The sequence below is a fragment of the Lagenorhynchus albirostris genome, chromosome 21 (genome assembly GCF_949774975.1).
Source record: "Lagenorhynchus albirostris chromosome 21, mLagAlb1.1, whole genome shotgun sequence".
In the NCBI taxonomy this organism is placed as follows: domain Eukaryota; kingdom Metazoa; phylum Chordata; class Mammalia; order Artiodactyla; family Delphinidae; genus Lagenorhynchus; species Lagenorhynchus albirostris.
Window position 1 is genome coordinate 22,249,547 of NC_083115.1, and position 17,569 is coordinate 22,267,115.

Genomic DNA, 17,569 nt, shown 5'->3' on the forward strand with positions numbered 1-17,569 from the left:
GGGTGGGGCCAGAGGGGGCGGGGCCTGCTCGGGCGCCTACCTCTGAGCGCGGCTGCGGCGGAAGCAGAGCAGGAACCGATCCCAGCAGAGCGAGTCGGTGGCAGCGCCGTGGGGGCTGAGAGGTGAGATATGCCCTCGACGCTTCTCGCTTTGGCGCCATAGGTCCTGGGCTGGTTCCCTCCACTCTCCCAAGCTCAGCGCCTGCCCCGGGGAGACGGAGGAGACTGACCTGGTCAGGGCGGCGGATCCTTTGTTTTGGCGCGACAACGGGGGCGGGGACGAGCCCTGAAGCCCGCAGATCGAGAGACCCGGCCCAGGGACGGGAGGCCGGGCCGCGGAGCACAGATCCGGCTGGAGACGCCGAGCCTGGGGGACGGGAGGCCGGACCGAGGATCGAGAGGCTGGGCCGGGGGTGGTGGGAGACCCGCGTGGGATGTGGAGGGCGGACAGCGGGAGGCTGGGGAGCGGAGACCCAGCCGGAGACGCCGAGCCCGGGGGACAGGTGGCCGGGCCGAGAATGGGGGGTGTCGGGAGACCCGGGTCGGGTCGCTGAAGCGTGGTAGCAGGAGGCTTGACACGGGTCTCTGAGCCGGGGGAGGAGAGGCGCGGGAGGCCCAGGCGGAGGCGCTGAGGCCGGGGGGTAGGAGGTCGGACCCGGGAGCGGGAGGCAGCGGGGATCGAAGGCTGAAATTTTAATCGGGAAGGTGGTGAGGAGGCTGGGCGCGGAGAAAAGATGACCTGAGGTCAGGAGGCGGGCCGGTGCTGTCCTAAGGGCTCTGGCCCTCAGGGCTTATCCTCCCATTGCTGATGAGGATTTGGTCTCTGCTGCCTTCTTTGTCTAGATATTATCAGGTTGACGGGTGACTCCGCTTTCCAAAGAGGTAGTTTCAAGTATTAAACTCCAATTCACTTTCAGACCTGAAGGCCTCCATGCATCCTTCTAGCTCCTGTGGGTGACTATGTATCCATAGCCCAAATCCCTTAGGCTTTAAAATCCCCTCAGCCCACGTTGAATAAGAGTGCCTTAGTCACTTGTTTTCAGTGGGTGTGCTCTCAAGCCTTACTTCCCAAGGCAGCTGTCTCTTTCCCAGTTCTCAGTAAGTGGCTCCCAAGCCAAGAAACTGGGAACCAACCTTATCAGCTTCCTCTCCCGGCTCCTCCAGTTAGCCGCCAAGCCTCCTGGCCCTCCTAAATATCCACTGGATCTGGCCCCTTCTCTCCATCTCAGATTTAAGCCACCCTAAGCTCTCACCTGGCTGCAGGAGGCCCCTCTGGCCCCTCTCCAGTCCATTCTTTATAGCACAGGCTGAGGGATCTTTACAGAATAAAAATCCAGAAAGCTGTTCCTTTGGTCATAGGATAACCCAGTCCCTTAACACGGTTAACAAAGCCAAGCATAGGTTGGCTCCTTGGTCCCCTTCCCCTGCCTAATCTTTCATTATGGCACCGTTTCACTTTCTGCAGAGCCATTGCTGACCTTAACACTAACTGTTCTCTGCCTGGGACACTCTTGCATTCCCTCTCTCTTCCCATCACCACACACTTGCTTGAGGAACTCCTATTTATGTTTCTGTTCTCATTAAACATTTCAAGGTTAAGTCTAGCTATTATGTGTTCCTTTGGCATACGTCTCATCCTAAGAGGAAAGTGTCATATCCTTTGCAGTTGCTTATTTTTACACTCTCCCCTATTAGCTCCTAAGCAAATTCCACAAGGAACTGTGTTTTTCTCGTTATCTTGTTCCGTATTGTCTTTCCCCATATTTGGGGCCTGGCACAAATGAATGCCAATACTACAGTATTATGCTTTTTAATAATTATGCCCTATGTAGAAAAAAAATCCTATTTTAAGGTTGCTTAGCAAATTATAATTAAATGATGCGGACTAGAAAGGAATGGTAGAGTTGAAATGCAGAGTTGCTGCAACAATGTGTTTATGCAGGATCGTATTAGGAGGTGCTAAGCAAGCTGCATAGACCAGCCTGTGGCAAAATGCGCTCAGCCACTTTGAATGTATTGTAGTTACGTGATGTCTAAGAAGGAAATACAAAGCTTAAATCATCCCTATCCCAACCTGATGGTTTTGCTTTGCTCTTTTGCAATGAAGGCTTTTGAAAGTTAGAATGTGTTTTAATGAATGAAGGAATGAACAGTTTATTGGAGTGTAGCAATAAAACCTGTTCCCAGTAAGAAAGAAGTGAAACATTGTATCCAATTACATCAGATTTGATTTGCTATCCTGAAAAAGAAGTCTTACCTCCTGCGGTTTTTTTAATTATTATTTCTTTTATTTTTTATTTATTTATTTTTTTTGCGGTACGCAGACCTCTCACTGTTGTGGCCTCTCCCGTTGCGGAGCACGGGCTCCGGACACGCAGGTTAAGTGGCCATGGCTCACGGGCCCAGCCGCTCCGAGGCATGTGGGATCTTCCCGGACCGGGGCACGAACCCATATCCCCTGCATCGGCAGGCGGACTCCCAACCACTGCGCCACCGGGGAAGCCCCCTCCTGTGATTTTAAGAGACTGACATCTGATAGAGGCAATTATAATGCTTCTTTTCTGTTTTGCTTTCAAATCCAATTTAACACAATCTCCTATTGGTTCATCCCCCTTCTGATGCTGGAAAGCAGTCTTTAGTTTCATGAATGGCATTAGGTCAGTTCTGGTGCCCAGTATCAGATAGTTCTTTAGGCTCTGCCTCAAAGATGGAAAGCACTGGTGTTGGATCTAAAAAAAGATGTGGAATTCTTAGACTGTTAGATACTGGTGTACACATTTAACAAATACAAATGTAATGGAGGGGGATAGGTACTCTGCTGTCATAGGACCCGAGGCCACATCCCAAGGGCAACACTTCCTATTTCATCCATAAATTAGGCAGGAGTAATATACATACCTTGCAGGGTTATTATAGGGATAAAATGAGATAATGTCTGTGACAGTGCCTTGTAAATCTCTTAAGTAATGTTGTTAATTCTCTGCCTATTTTGATCTTCAAGTTGCTTATAGAGTTTCTGCATTAGGGTAGAGTAAAATAAAGTTATCTATTTTGTACTGAACACTGGCCATCTGTCTTGTTGAGCCACTTTTGAATACAGTGAGCTCTGATGCGAGTCACACATAGGGGTAGGATCTTGCTCTCCACTACTTCAAACACTCAGGGTTTATGACTCTGCACACAGTTGGTGTTCAGTCAATTGTTATGGTACAAATGACAAATAAATAAATACCACTGACCCTGGCTTTTCGCAGTTTCAGACCTTCTCTGGCAGGTGGTTGTAAAACTGAATCACTTCTAGAGGAGTGATTCTCAGTGAGAAGGAGGAGGCCTTACAGGTTATCTATAGTTTTTATAAAAGGCATCCAAGATCCTTCATTCTACATTTATTTCATAACACAATATTTAGGTCTGCAAGGACTTTTGCATTTCTCCTTCTGCCCCTCCAGAGATACCATCTTAGGACAAGACTTCAGGTAGGTGAGGGAAACAGACCCCTTGCACTTAGTAAGCATTGTGTCCTTTCTGGCTTGTGGCTTTTGAGTAGTGGGGAAGCCCTCCTGTCTGTGTCTTCCTGGTGGTGTGGTCCTTGCCAGAGAAAAAGAAAGAATGGTTTTGTTTGTGTGGCACAACTGAACTTACTTAAGTTTCTTCTGTATTTAATTTTACTTGCCATGTGTGAGATTCCTCCTTTATTACAAAATAAATATTAAAAGTCTGACTTTTACCAGGCCCAATGACAATATCCAGTTTGGTGACTCTTCCCAAAGCAATTGCAGGGACCAGATGGGAAATGATTTCAATAAAACCTCTAGTACGTCACAGCAGAAATCTTTTGTCCAAACTGTTGTGAAAAAAGTATTTTCTTCTTTCTGTTTCACTTACCAAATCTGGAAACATGACTGCTTTTGAGACTTTGTCCTCTCTAATTGGTAATAAATATAATCCCGATGTTTTTCAAGTTCTTTGGCCAAAGTATGGGCCACCCTCCTTGTCTGTAGGTTCTTGACCAGATATGGAGGGCCGATTCTCCTACACCGTTGTACATAAAGGACTTGAGCGTCTGCAGATTTTGGTATCCCTGGAAGGAGGAGGAAGGGGGGTGTCCTAGAACCAATCTTCCATGGATACTGAGGGAGGACTGAATAATCTCCCCACAAGTCATAGTGAAAAGGCTTCACCTCTCCTTTAGAGGCAAATAGAGCAGACGCATAGAAAAAAAGTGTCTGAATGACATCCTAAATGCTTAATATGAAAGTTATTCATATTTTGTGAGTAATTTTACTTTTAGAAGTAAATTACCCAGTGGCATCCAAAACACCATAAACATCATTCCTGGTTTCTTCGTGAGTTGGAATGAGTGCACTTCATACTATTTCACTGTCCTTGCAGTCAGTTTCTATCATGTTTATGTATGCTTCCTCTCTCATCTTAGTGTTTCTAAGTTGTGGATTTTTGTTTCCTTTCTTGAAATTATTGATAGCATTACCCCTCCTATGTAGAACTAAGCCATGTAGAAGTGTGGGAAGCTGACAGATCTGAGTTTGAATCCAGGCTCTGCCATTTAAAAGTTACTTAACTGCTTTCAGCCTCAGTCAACTGAACTATAAAATGGAAATCTCATTATGCCTCGAAACATCGTTGGAAGGACTAACTAGAAACACGTAAATAATGAATACATGCATAGATAAATGTACCTTTTAGCTCAGAGTCTAGCCCCTATTAGCCAACAGTAAGAGGACCTGTTATTACACAACGCTCAAATCACATATTGTGTTATGATTCTTTGGGCTTTTCTTTGGCTACCTGTTTTGGTAAATTTTTACTTATAATTTTTTTGAAGATACTCGTATTTGTGGAGATGATTCAGAAGTGAGTGATGTTGGTTCTTATGTCTCATTTTGAGATTTAAAACCCGTTTGGTAGGGCAAAGACCAGGTTTTAGACCTTACCTCAGTTTCCTTATAGGACAGGCGCCAAGAACAACCCACTGATGGGTGACAGGTTAACTTAGTAGGAATAACTTAAACTGGTTATCCTAATTTAATATCTCATTTTGAAATTTCTACCATAGGCACAACTTTCAAGCCATTTTTTTAAAAAAATAAATTTATGCATTATTTGTGGCTGCGTTGGGTCTTTGTTGCTGCGCGCAAGCTTTCCCTAGTTGCGGCGAGTGGGGCTACTCTTCGTTGCGGTGCGCGGGCTTCTCATTGCGGTGGCTTCTCTTGTTGCAGAGCACAGGCTCTAGGTGTGTGGGCTTCAGTAGGGGCTCGTGGGCTTAGTTGCTCCTCGGCGCGTGGGATCTTCCCAGACCAGGGCTCAAACCTCTCTCTGTCCCCTGCACTGGCAGGCAGATTCTTAACCACCGCACCACCAGGGAAGTCCTCAAGCCATTTTTTTTTTTTTAACATCTTTATTGGAGTATAATTGCTTTACAATGGTGTGTTAGTTTCTGCTTTATAACAAAGTGAATCAGCTATACGTATACATATGTTCCCATATCTCTTCCCTCTTGCGTCTCCCTCCGTCCCTCAAGCCATTTTTAATAACAGGTTGTTGTTGGTTATTTTTCCTAAAATGTTGATACTTTGTAACTTCATGTAGAAATATCAATTTTAGAAATTAATTTTTATTCCTCTCTTTGAACTCTGTAGATAATTTATTCTGTTTAACTTCATTGTGGCATTACGCAACAGTCCCTTTAGTTGGCTAACCACAATAAAAAATTGGGAAATCATTGCAACTTTTCACTTTAGGAAAACACAGCCTGAAATGCTTATGTATTTTAGAGTGACAGTAAATTTCTACTGACAACATTTTTTAACTTTTGAGAAATCTGACTGTTGTAGCTTCAGTGGCAAGTATTAAAGGGATCTAGGAACTCAGAGACCTGATTCTAAGACCCAGGTTCCAGGTTGCCATCTAATGTCAATTGATCTACTTAGAACTTCTCTGGGACCCAATATATGTCTAGAAATTTATTATCATCAGCATCCTGAATTGATGGAAAGAATTACATACTCAGTACAGTAAGAAACAATTAGCGTTAAGTCCATTGCGGTGCTACAATATATTTGTTATTTTTATTATTATTTTTTTTTTACTTTTTAAATAGCTTTATTAAGACATAGTTCACATACTATACAGTTTATCAATTTAAACTATAGAATTCAGTGGTTTTTAGTATATTCACAGAGTAATGTATCCATCACCACAATCAATTTTAGAACATTTTTATCACCCCAAAAGGAAACTCATAACCATCAGCAGTCATCCCCAATTTCTATCCAAACCCCTAAACTTAGGCAACCACTAATTTACTTTCTGTTTCTATGGATTTATTCAAAATTTCATTCTTTTTTCTGGCTGAGTAGTAATTCATCATATATACACACACACACACACACACACACAAAATATATTTTTTAAGCCCTATTGTATATTTTCCTATTTGTGTGTTGTCAAATGAAAATGTTCTAAGAACTTAAACTCTCGTCATCATATAGGGCATTTTTTCCCCTTGAGGGACAATTTTTTTTATCCTTCTGAGATGAGATCACCATGTCCAGAATAACATATTCAGCCAGGCATTAGCTAATGGAGGTGAGGTAATGCTGAGTGTCACTCTTAAGTAAGTTCTGCAGGAACAAAAGCTCTGCTCCCAAGCGTGTGGATTTGGTGCTTTCACATGGGAAAAGCAGATGGTGACGAGCAGAAAGCAAATGTGCGCAAGTCTGATGCAGTGAGGATTTTATTTATCATTATATAAATTTTCCGTAGTATATGAAGGTCAACTGACAGGACTGGGTGAAACAGAGACTCCGCTCTTGAAGGGCACACACAAAGTAGTGTGCGCATCAGGACCCAGGGGAAGGAGCAGTGACCCCATAGGAGACTGAGCCAGACCTACCTGCTAGTGGTGGAGGGTCTCCTGCAGAGGCGGGGGGGGGGGGGGGGGGGGGGGGGCTGGCTGGCTGTGTCTCACCATGAGGACAGGGACACTGGCAGCAGACAACCTTTTCTTTCAACTAAAGTCAAATGTGTTTGGCTTTCAAACCATTGTCTCAGTTTGGAATTTAAATCTCTCTTTTGAAACCCAAAACTGAGCAATGACTTTTTTGTTCTAGTCATTATCTGCCTTCTCGCTGATTTCCAGTGTTTCTAGTTTATAAATTACACACAGTAGGTTCAGAAAAACTCATAATTATTTCTTTTTCTGTTTGTTTTAATATTTTTGTTGAGTTTGGTGTCTCTTTCATGGTGTCAGTTTTGCTTGAACAGTCAATGATTTCTTGGTTATTCCCTTTTTCTGTCTGCCTGTGTTGCTTGTGATGGGACACTGGGATGGCTGGACTTATCTTCGGAGTTTAGGTGCCAAATCAGTTGGGTTTGGCAAACAAGTTGGATGCCAAACTCCAGTTTGTGTTATTTGCTAATGTGGGTACTCTGTTTACCAGGTTTTAATGTACACTTTTATTCCTTAAAACCTGCGGGGAAATACTCTGACTACTCACTATTCAGCCAACCATAAGAAAAGAAAGGGACAATCCTTCAACTGCTCCAAATGCAGCTCACCAAGAGATGACCCTAAAATTCTCCTTCCTTCTACTTCTACCCACTTCTATTCCACTTCTAATGTTCTCTCAGCTCAATTTCCCAAAATCATTACCCTCACCTCAGGAATCTTTCCCTGATATTTCCTACTTTCTGTCTCAGCAATTCCTCAAGATTTCTGCTCCAGGATCCTTGTTGATTGCATATCAGCAGAGTAAAGAAAGTGAAATAGGATGAGGGAAGACATCTGGGAGAGGTGACCTTTCAATAGAGACCCGAGTGAAATAAATCATATTATCTTATATAATATTATATAACATAATATATCGGTGAGGCTAGTATTCCAGGTAGTGGGAATAGCAAGTGTGAAGACCCTGAGAGAAAATTATTTTTAAGCCGTTCAAAGAATCCAGTGGGACCAGAATATAACATGCTACTTGCTTATTGGTGGAATTGAGAGAGGAAAAACCATCACTATGTCATGGTGTTATGAGAGTAACAAATACACACACATAAAAAGCAATCCAGGACTTCCCTGGTGGCACAGTAGTTAAGAATCCGTCTGCCAGTGCAAGGGACACGGGTTTGAGCCCTGGTCCGGGAAGATCCCACATGTCACGGAGCAACTAGGCCCGTGCACCACAACTACTGAAGTCCCGTGCACCACAACTACTGAAGTCTAAGGGCCTAGAGCCCGTGCTCCGCAAGAAGAGAAGCCACCGCAATGAGAAGCCCATGCACTGCAATGAAGAGTAGCCCCTGCTCACTGCAACTAGAGAAAACCCATGCACAGCAACAAAGACCCAGTGCAGCCAAAAATAAATTAATTAATTAATTTTAAAAAATCCAAAACAGAATAAAATGAAAATACAAGAAGGGTTCTAATTACATGCTAAGTAAATATATAGGTGGAAGACATTAATTCTGGCATGGTGGATCAGGTACGATTCTGTGAAAGACTTTAAAGGAAGGGGTTTATTTCTTGTTTATGTAAAAGTGTGAGTTTGTTTGTTGACCCTGCCACATGACTTCATAAAGTCATCATCATTGGTTAAAAAAATTTAAAAAAAAGGGAACAAAATACGTCATAGTATTTGTTCCTGAGAAATCCTTATCAGATAGAAACTGTTTTAAATACTAGTCTTAAAAAATTCAGATTTTTTTTTCTTTCAGCCATCAACTACCTTACTGAAACAAAATTGTCTATTTGATGTCTAATATTGGAAATTATTAATTACAATTACTTGTATTAAGGCTAATAAAGCTGAATCGTTTTTAACTTTTAAGAATGATTTGCTTAGGGCCTCCCTGGTGGCGCAGTGGTTGAGAGTCCGCCTGCCGATGTAGGGGACACGGGTTTGTGCCCCGGTCTGGGAAGATCCCACATGCCGCGGAGCGGCTGGACCCGTGAGCCATGGCTGCTGAGCCTGTGCGTCCGGAGCCTGTGCTCCGCAATGGGAGAGGCCACACCAGTGAGAGGCCCATGTACCGCAAAAAAAAAAAAAAAAAAAAAAAAAGAATGATTTGGTTAAAGAAAGTTGATTAAATGTATGAGAAGGAAATGACTGCTTGAAAGTCACCTTATATTTAGGTTACATCTTTTTTTTTTTTTTTTTTTGTCTGTGTTGGGTCTTTATTGCTGCGCGCGGGCTTTCTCTAGTTGCGGCGAGCAGGGGCTACTCTTCATTGCGGTGCGCGGGCTTCTCATTGCGGTGGCTTCTCTTCTTGCAGAGCACGGGCTCTAGGCACGCAGGCTTCAGTAGTTGTGGCACACGGGCTCCGTAGTTGTGGCTCGCGGGCTCTAGAGCGCCGGCTCAGTAGTTGTGGCGCACGGGCTTCGTTGCTCGGCGGCATGTGGGATCTTCCCGGACCAGGGCGCGAACCCGTGTCCCCTGCCTTGGCAGGCGGATTCTTAACCACTGTGCCACCAGGGAAGCCCTAGGTTACATCTTAACCTTGGTATGAACCAAGAAGCCAAATGCAACTGACTCTTGAGCAAGGAGGGGTTAGGGGACCCTCCCTATAGTCGAAAATCCGAGTGTATAATTTTTAGTTGGCACTCCATAGCCATGGTTCTGTATCCATGGATTCAGCTATCCTCAGATGGTGTAATGATATAGTATTTGCTACTTTTAAAAATCCACATGTTTGAAAAAAAAAATCCATGTGTAAGTGGACCTGTACAGTTCAAACCTGAGTTGTTCAAGAGTGAACTGTATTTTAAAATTCTGGAAAGCTTGCCACTATTTAAATCTAAACTTTCTATTACCAGTCATAAGGATAGAATCGCTTTGTCCCACAGCTTTATTGTTGGCAAGAAATAAAAGATTGTTAGAAGTTAATATTTCAGTCCAAGAATCACTGCGCTGTTGCAGAAGTGTTTGGTAAGACGTCTTATGCCCTTGATCATTGGTGGGAACATAGCAGCCTTTCGGGGTTCCTGAACAGCTACTGTGCACCCTGCATTTGGCAGACTCATTCAAAGCGCCAATTTGAGGCAAAACCCTGGGACCAGAAAGACACTGGCAGGAGCTCTGGGTTCACCTTCAGAAATTTTATTGTCTTTTTTCCCATCCCACTGTGTTTTCACTCCAGATTTTCCACAGGCTGGCCAGAAAGTCTTGAAACATAAATAACACTATTTTCTCATGGATTATAATATAATGCCAATAAACCATTTATTATGTATCTGCCTGCATTTCCAGAATTGTTAGCCAACCTGTATTGTTCTCTCAATTAGTCAAATTAACAACTTTGTTTTTCAACCATGGATGGATAATTATTTTGACTTGTGTTGGGGCAAGCTGGCCTCCGTATTTATGGTTGAAGGAAGTTTGAGATTTCTATGTGCCTATTATGTGTTTATTATACATACGAAAGAAGAAGAGAAAGAGAGATAGACTGGGACGTGGTACACAGCAGTCAAGGAAGGGTTGCTGCTTTCATAGTAGTAAAGTACCACTATTTTTATCGCTCTTGAAACAGGGCTGAGACTTGAAACTGGCTAACACAATACTGGTTGGTATAGTCTACCATTGCTGGAGGATATTATTTTATAAAATAATGTTTACTACCGTTTCCTAACTTAAAAAAAGTAGACATTATAGAAAAAATAGAAAATATAGAAAAATATTAAGGAGTAATTAAGTTGCCAGTGATCCCATCACGCAGAGATAGCCACTGTTAATAAACAGGTTGAAAAGTAAAGATACTGTAGAAACAGTGTTTTGGATACACCATGACTTCACTATTTCTCTGCACAGATTTTCAATATTTTGATGAGTAATACATATCCTTCCCCTTCCCTCCTCTCCCTTATCCCTAGAGTTATTTCCTTAGGCTGCATTCTTAGAAGTGTAAGTTTCCTAGAGCAGATGTCAAGCCTTTTATTGAGGGGTGTGGGAGGGACATGTTTCGGGAGGTGATACCAATTTATGTCCCTTCTGTTCATGTCTGGAAATGCCTGTCTCACACAGCTTTGCTAGACGTATGCATGATGAGTTTTTGTATTACTTGGTAAAATGCACGCATAAGTACTCATGAAGGTATAGATAGGACATTTGGGGATTTTTGTCTCAAAGTTGTGTCTTCTAAACAGAGAGAAGATGGGTGCCATCACGTGAGAAGTGCCTCATCCTCCTTGCGTCCAGTTCAGCAGCCTTCATACGTTGTGCCCAAATAATTTGTCTTCCTTGCGTTATTATAGTGGATGAGCCCTCACTTGTTCTTATCTGAGGCTAATACCTCCCCATATGTGAGCTAGATTCACAGACCCCCCCCTCATCCCTCCAAGAACTTCGCTCTTTTTCTCCTCTTGCCTTATTAATTTCTCACTTTCTATGGATCATTCTCATCAGCATAAAATCATGCATTAAATGGCTCATCTTTAAAACCAAGCCCAACAAGAAATGTCCTCTACCCCGGTCCCCTTTCAGCTACCATCCCCTCTCCTTGCCCCTTCACAGTAAAACTATGTTGACTCACTTTTGTTGTCTTTACTCATTTTTCTTTTCCCATTTTCTCCTCAACCCATTGCAGCAACATTGATCCTTTTAAAGTATACTTTTCAAAAAGTATGAAACTTGACTGTTGTGTAAATATAAAATATGTCAAACATTTATTCAATTAATTGATAATAGAACCAGTCTGTTGTTAAGACCAGTTCAAAGGAGACTTTGAACAATAAACATAGATGTAAATGGTTGGGTATAATGAAATGAATTTGCTAATAGAAGCAAAACTACTTAATACCCTATAAGGCAATAAAGTGTAATTTGGGAGGGTCATCTTTTCTACAAGTTGCAAATCCGTTACATCATTACAAGACAAAACTTGTTTTCATTGCTATCAATAAGAATCATCTGCATGGCTTCCTTTTTTTTCTGGCTTAACTTCCTACAAAGTTGTAAAATAGTCTAGTCAGGAGAAGGTCAGTGAAAAGAGGACACCCTATACAAATGAACTTATCTACAAATCAGAAATAGAGTCACAGGTATAGAAATCAAACTTATGGTTATGGGTTAGGGGAGGGATAAATAAGAGATTGGGATTGACATATATATACTACTATATAGAGACAACTAGTAAGGACCTACTGTATAGCACAGGGAACTCTACTCAATACTCTGTAATGGCCTATATGGGAAAAGAATCTAAAAAAGAATGGATATATGTATACGTATAACTGATTCACTTTGCTGTACACTTGAAACTAACATAATATTGTAAATCAACTATACTCCAAAAATTTTTTTAAAATAATAAAGTCTTAAAATGGAAAAAAAAGACACCCTGTAAAATCGGATAATCCCCAAGCTTTCTCTAGCCAATGCCTAGTACCACCCTGAAATAACATCCGGTAATTTCTTTCACCCATTTCCAAGTCTGGGACAATTTTTCCTGACAATCCCCACTATGCCCATTACTTTCTTGCCAAAGCTAATGGTCTCTGTCCTCATCTGAAATGACCTCTTAGCAAGATCTGAAATGATCAAACACTCTTTGGAAGGCTTCTGCATATTTTGGTGCACCCCAGCTACCTGATTTCCCCCTGTTTCACTCACTTCTCTTTAGTCTCCTGCTGGCTCCACTTCCTCCAGTAACCCTCTAATCATCAGAGTGCCCCAGTATATCTCCAGCCCTGCTCTCTCCCCAAGTTGCAGACTCTTAATTGCCTATATCCACTATTTAACTATAGTCCAAACTTTATCATCTCTTTCCGGGACTATTCCAGAGGGCTTCTCACTGGCCTCTGTGCTTCCTCAGTGGATTCTCCACTCAGCAGCCAGAGTGATCTTTTTTTTTTTTTTTTTTTTTTGCGGTACGCGGGCCTCTCACTGCTGTGGCCTCTCCCGTTGTGGAGCACAGGCTCCGGACGCGTAGGCCCAGCGGCCATGGCTCACGGGCCCAGCCGCTCCGCGGCACGTGGAATCTTCCCGGACCAGGGCACAAACCCATGTCCCCTGCATCGGCAGGCGGTCTCTCAACCACTGCGCCACCAGGGAAGCCCCAGAGTGATCTTTTTAAAGCATGCTGTCCCTCCTCTGCTTCAAGCACTCCAATGGTTTCTCCTTCTTGCAACAAGGATAGAATCAAAGCTCCCCTTGGCTCCTGAGGTCCTATATGATCTTGCCTTTCCCACTTCAATTCCCTTCACTCCTTCCCTTCCTTTTCCATGCACTAGTCGAACTGGTTTTCTTTTCTGCACCTTGAATACACGAAACTCTTTCAGGGTCTTTGTACTTGCCGATGTTTCCCCAGCAAGGCAGCCTCTCGAGGTGGCCTCTATGTCATTTAGCTCTTTCTGTCAATGTCACCTCAGAGATGGCTTTCCCAGCCTCCTCAGCTTAAGTAGCTCACACTACCAGTCTCTCTATTACTCTACCCTATTTTGTTTTCTTCATAGCCCCTATCAGTATCTGAAATCTTATTATATGTAATTATTCTTCCTTTCTAGAATGAAAGTTTCTTGAAGGAAGGAATTTTGTTTTGTCTTCCACTCTGTCCTAGAGCCTAGAATGGCACCTGGCACAAAGCACGTGCTCACGAAGTATTTGCTTATTGACTACAAGATGGTTCATCCCAGTTGTACACAGCATCCTCCCTTAGTTTTCTAGAAAAACTGCAGGAAGTAAGATGATAGAAAAGCAAAGAGCTTTTGTAGAAATGCACAGCAAAGACTGACTTTGAGAGAAGGTGAAACGCTACCCCCTTCGGTGGTTCCAAAATGGTGACACTTCCTCTCCATATTTTTTTCTCCATCTTCCCCCACGATAGGTGCACACAGTACTTAGGGACAGAGGAGGAAGGAACTGAGCTTTGGAGAAGAGAAGAGATGTCTCCTTAATTTTTAAGAGACCTTGAAAGGGGGGACTTTGGTAACGGGGAGGTGTGGGAAGATAAAAAAGTTCTGGAAATGGATGGTGGTGATGTTTATACAACACTGTGACTGTCCTTAATGTCACTGAACTGTACACTTAAAAATGGTTAAAATGATAGATTTTATGTGTATTTTATCACAGTTTTAAAAATTTAAATTTAAAAAGGGGGAGGGAGCCTAGGACTTTCTGTAAAGGCTTTTGTGGTTGAGTGAGTCCTGTTGACGGGGTGTGTATTCTTTTAAGATTTCTGATTTTAGCGTGGGAGTTAGGTTAAAAGTTCTATTTTGATTGGAATTTTTGAGATAGGCAGGACTTCTAGAGGCTGGAGAAAAATTTTTTGTCATTGTTTTTCTGTATTCTTTATTTAGGGAGGCAGATTGCCATAGAAGTACCTTTGCTTTGGGGAAGCTAGAGAAGACATGGTAGAACTCCAGACAGGTAGTAAGGAACTGGCTTCTTCAGAGGCAGTAGGGAAGAGTGGGAAGAAGGGGGCCTCCATTACTAAGCTTTGCATCTGTGGACAAAGCCACTTAATCACTAGGAGTTGGGTTTCCTGACTTTTCAGATTGTTGGGAAAATAAAAGATAAGATGCCTAGCACAGTACCTGCTGTATAATAAATGCTCCGTAAGTGAGAGCTGCCTTGATTAGAAGGACTCACTCACTGTGGGAGGTAAACAGAATTGTCTGACAGAAGAATGAAAGCAGGAACTTTAGTTTTTACTTCCAGGTTTCCTAAAGCCGGTCCACCACCTTAAATGAGAAAGTGGGATTTTCATGTCTAGTTTAAGAGTAAAGATTATGTGGAGGTTTGGAACTTCCTGGTGCTGAATCTCTTGGGAATCTAAGCATCGTAGAATAGTGTTATGTGAGGTATACCGTTTTTGGTTTTTGTTTTAACTGCATTGAGTTGGAAGGCAGAGTTCTTACCAATGACCAGATCTGTTGTAATAGAAACAAGTTGCAGTGTGTATCTTGATCTGGTGGGGTATCCAAATGTAAAAATGTATCAGGCTGCACACTTCCTATCTGTGCACTATGTGTGCTTCATAGCTCAATTAAAAACGAAAGAGAGAAATGGGCGACCTTATGCATACCTTTACAAAGGATTGTTCTCAGGTTTGACTCACAGAAGCCTTGAACAGTAGAGGTGAAGCTGGGAGAGTGATGGTACTGCTAATATGAAAATATTCGTATAGTGTGTTTATTTAGAGAAATAATCATTGGAATAATTAATGCAGTGATCTTATAATGACTGATTTTGATTAACATCTGTTTTCTTTATATTCTAGTTAATAAAAGTATCCATGGAGAACAATGAAAATTCAGTGGATTCAAAATCCATTAAAACTTCAGAGACGTGAGTATTTAAATGGAATCTCATACAAGCAGAGAAAGATGGGTGTATGTAGTACAGCAAACTTTGAGGAAGCAGAAAGAATATGGGCTTTCAAGCCAGAGAGGCCCAGATGACTTCCTACCTCCTGTGACAGCTGCATGGCTATACACATGTTAAATTATCCTCTCTGAATCTCCTCCTTAAAATAAAACTTTCACGGAACTGCGGGGAGGTGGGAGGGTGCCTGACGTGTAGTCAGAAACCCTGCCTTAGTAGCAGAAGGATGACCCAGGAGAGGCAGAGGCACCCTCCGAATCTCTGTGCAGGATGAGAGGTTTGTGTTTGGGGGAGATTTTTTGGCCTCCTGTCTATTTGTGAGTTTTAAGGCTAAAATAAAATGCCAGTTCTCAGTCTGGGGAAGAATTGCCTGGTTATAGATTATCTTTTACCCTTTGTCTCAGTCTTCCTTTTTGGAATATTCTGCTCATTAATGCTTCCAATAACCAGCAGGTGGAGAAAGGGAAAAGATAGAACTCAAACACTCTTAATTCATGTCTGTTATTATCCATTTGGGATCTCTTATGGTATATTTAATGCTAAAAGTTTATTTCTGGGGTCCAGTATTATTATTCTGGACCACCCAGGGAATTATAAACTAATTTTAGTACTAAACAATACTGTTACAGCAGAGCTATTAACAGGTTACCAATAAAGATTTTTGCAATATTTGTTTAGCAAAGGAATTTGCCTAGAAATTAACCTTTTGAAAGGCAGTCTCATTTTAGAGGTTTCTTGCCTTTTTTTAAACCCTTTTAAACTGATTTACACATTTTCCTACCTTTTCCTATCATATAGAACATAATTTACTATTTTAAAAGGTAGTAATTTACTATCCTTTTCCAACACTATTTTTAGAATTGCATATAATGTGAAATACTCCCAGGTTGAGTGTGTGGGTACATGGACGTTAGGTATCAGTTTTTTGCTGTTGTTTCCTGATTCCTGGTCCAGGTCAAGGATCAGGTTTGCAGACTGTTTTGGTCAAGTTTTATTGAAGCATAGCCACACCCATTCGTTTACATATTGTCTTGGGCGACTTCCACCAGCTGGATGGAGTGGGCTGCAACAGAGTCTGTACAGGCAGCCAGCCAGCCTAAAATACTTAATATTTGGTGCTTTGAGAAAAAGTTTTTTGACCCTGGTCTAGATAACAGAGGTTTTTGGATAAGTGACCTTTAGACAAGTATTTTCAATTATTTACAACAGTGATTCTATGTAGCAATAAATTATTAGTTTGTTCAGTGCACAGGGTTTAAGGAACAATTTAGGAATTGTGATAAGTATTGTGTTTTGGGTCATAGTTGCCTTTTGTTGGTTTCCCTATCATTTCAGGGTAATTTTTATGATTTCACTCTTACCTTGAAGGATAAAATATTTTAGAAAGTTTAAAAAAATTTAAGTATAAAATGAATTTGATGAAATTTTAATAAAATTTAGAGGAAAGCAAAATATAGAGATTAAAAGTCTGAACTCTGAAGTTCAACAGATGCTTTCAGCCTTGGGTCTGACACTGTATCTGCATAACCATCATCCTCATAGTGGTCACTTCCTCATCTGTGAAATGGGTTTTTGTGAAACTTTAGTGAGGGAAAGCCTGTTGCACACAATTTGACATATTATATTCAACAAATGTTAACTGTTCCTATGTGTTAGAGAAGTTGTGTCAATGTGAACAGCAGCCTTGGTCATTTCTCTCTTTGTAAACTGTTGTTTGATTTCCAAACAGAAAGATCTTACATGGAAGCAAATCAATGGACTCTGGAATATCCTTGGACTATAGTTACAAAATGGATTATCCTGAAATGGGTTTATGTATAATAATTAATAATAAGAACTTTCATGAAAGTACTGGTATGTATCCTAAGATAGTTTTTAATCCTTTACAAGTATTTGTACCATTTATATTTGGTATAGTATAAAAAACAGAATTGATGTTATTATTTAGTAAACTAATGACACAGAATAGCCATGAAGTAGAGATAGAGCAGGACCCCATGGGTCCTACAATTCAACATGAACTCTTAATCTTCTACCCATCATCAAAATCTCTCCCTCTTCTATCTGTATGTTTATCTCTTCTGCCCTGACTTCTGTGTAACCCTTGCTTCTTTATCTTCCTGCTCCCTCTTTCATGTTAATGGAAGGATCTCAACAAATAGTAAGTAGAAGTATTTTTCCATTGCAGGAACTGTGCAAGGCACCTCACAGAAATTGTCTTGTTTAATTCTTAGAGCA

General features: G+C 41.7%; 1 protein-coding gene across 7 annotated transcripts in view; it reads left to right on the forward strand.

Moving 5' to 3' along the window:
* The window catches only part of CASP3 (caspase 3), a 36,930-nt gene continuing 19,361 nt past the window's right edge, over nt 1-17,569 (forward strand). For all 7 annotated transcript variants that reach the window (XM_060136696.1, XM_060136698.1, XM_060136700.1 and 4 more), the window contains exons 1-3: nt 1-122; nt 15,228-15,295; nt 17,061-17,185. In XM_060136696.1, the coding sequence (XP_059992679.1) occupies nt 15,243-15,295; nt 17,061-17,185 (178 nt within the window). In that variant the 5' untranslated portion in view covers nt 1-122; nt 15,228-15,242. The remainder of the gene's footprint in view (nt 123-15,227; nt 15,296-17,060; nt 17,186-17,569) is intronic.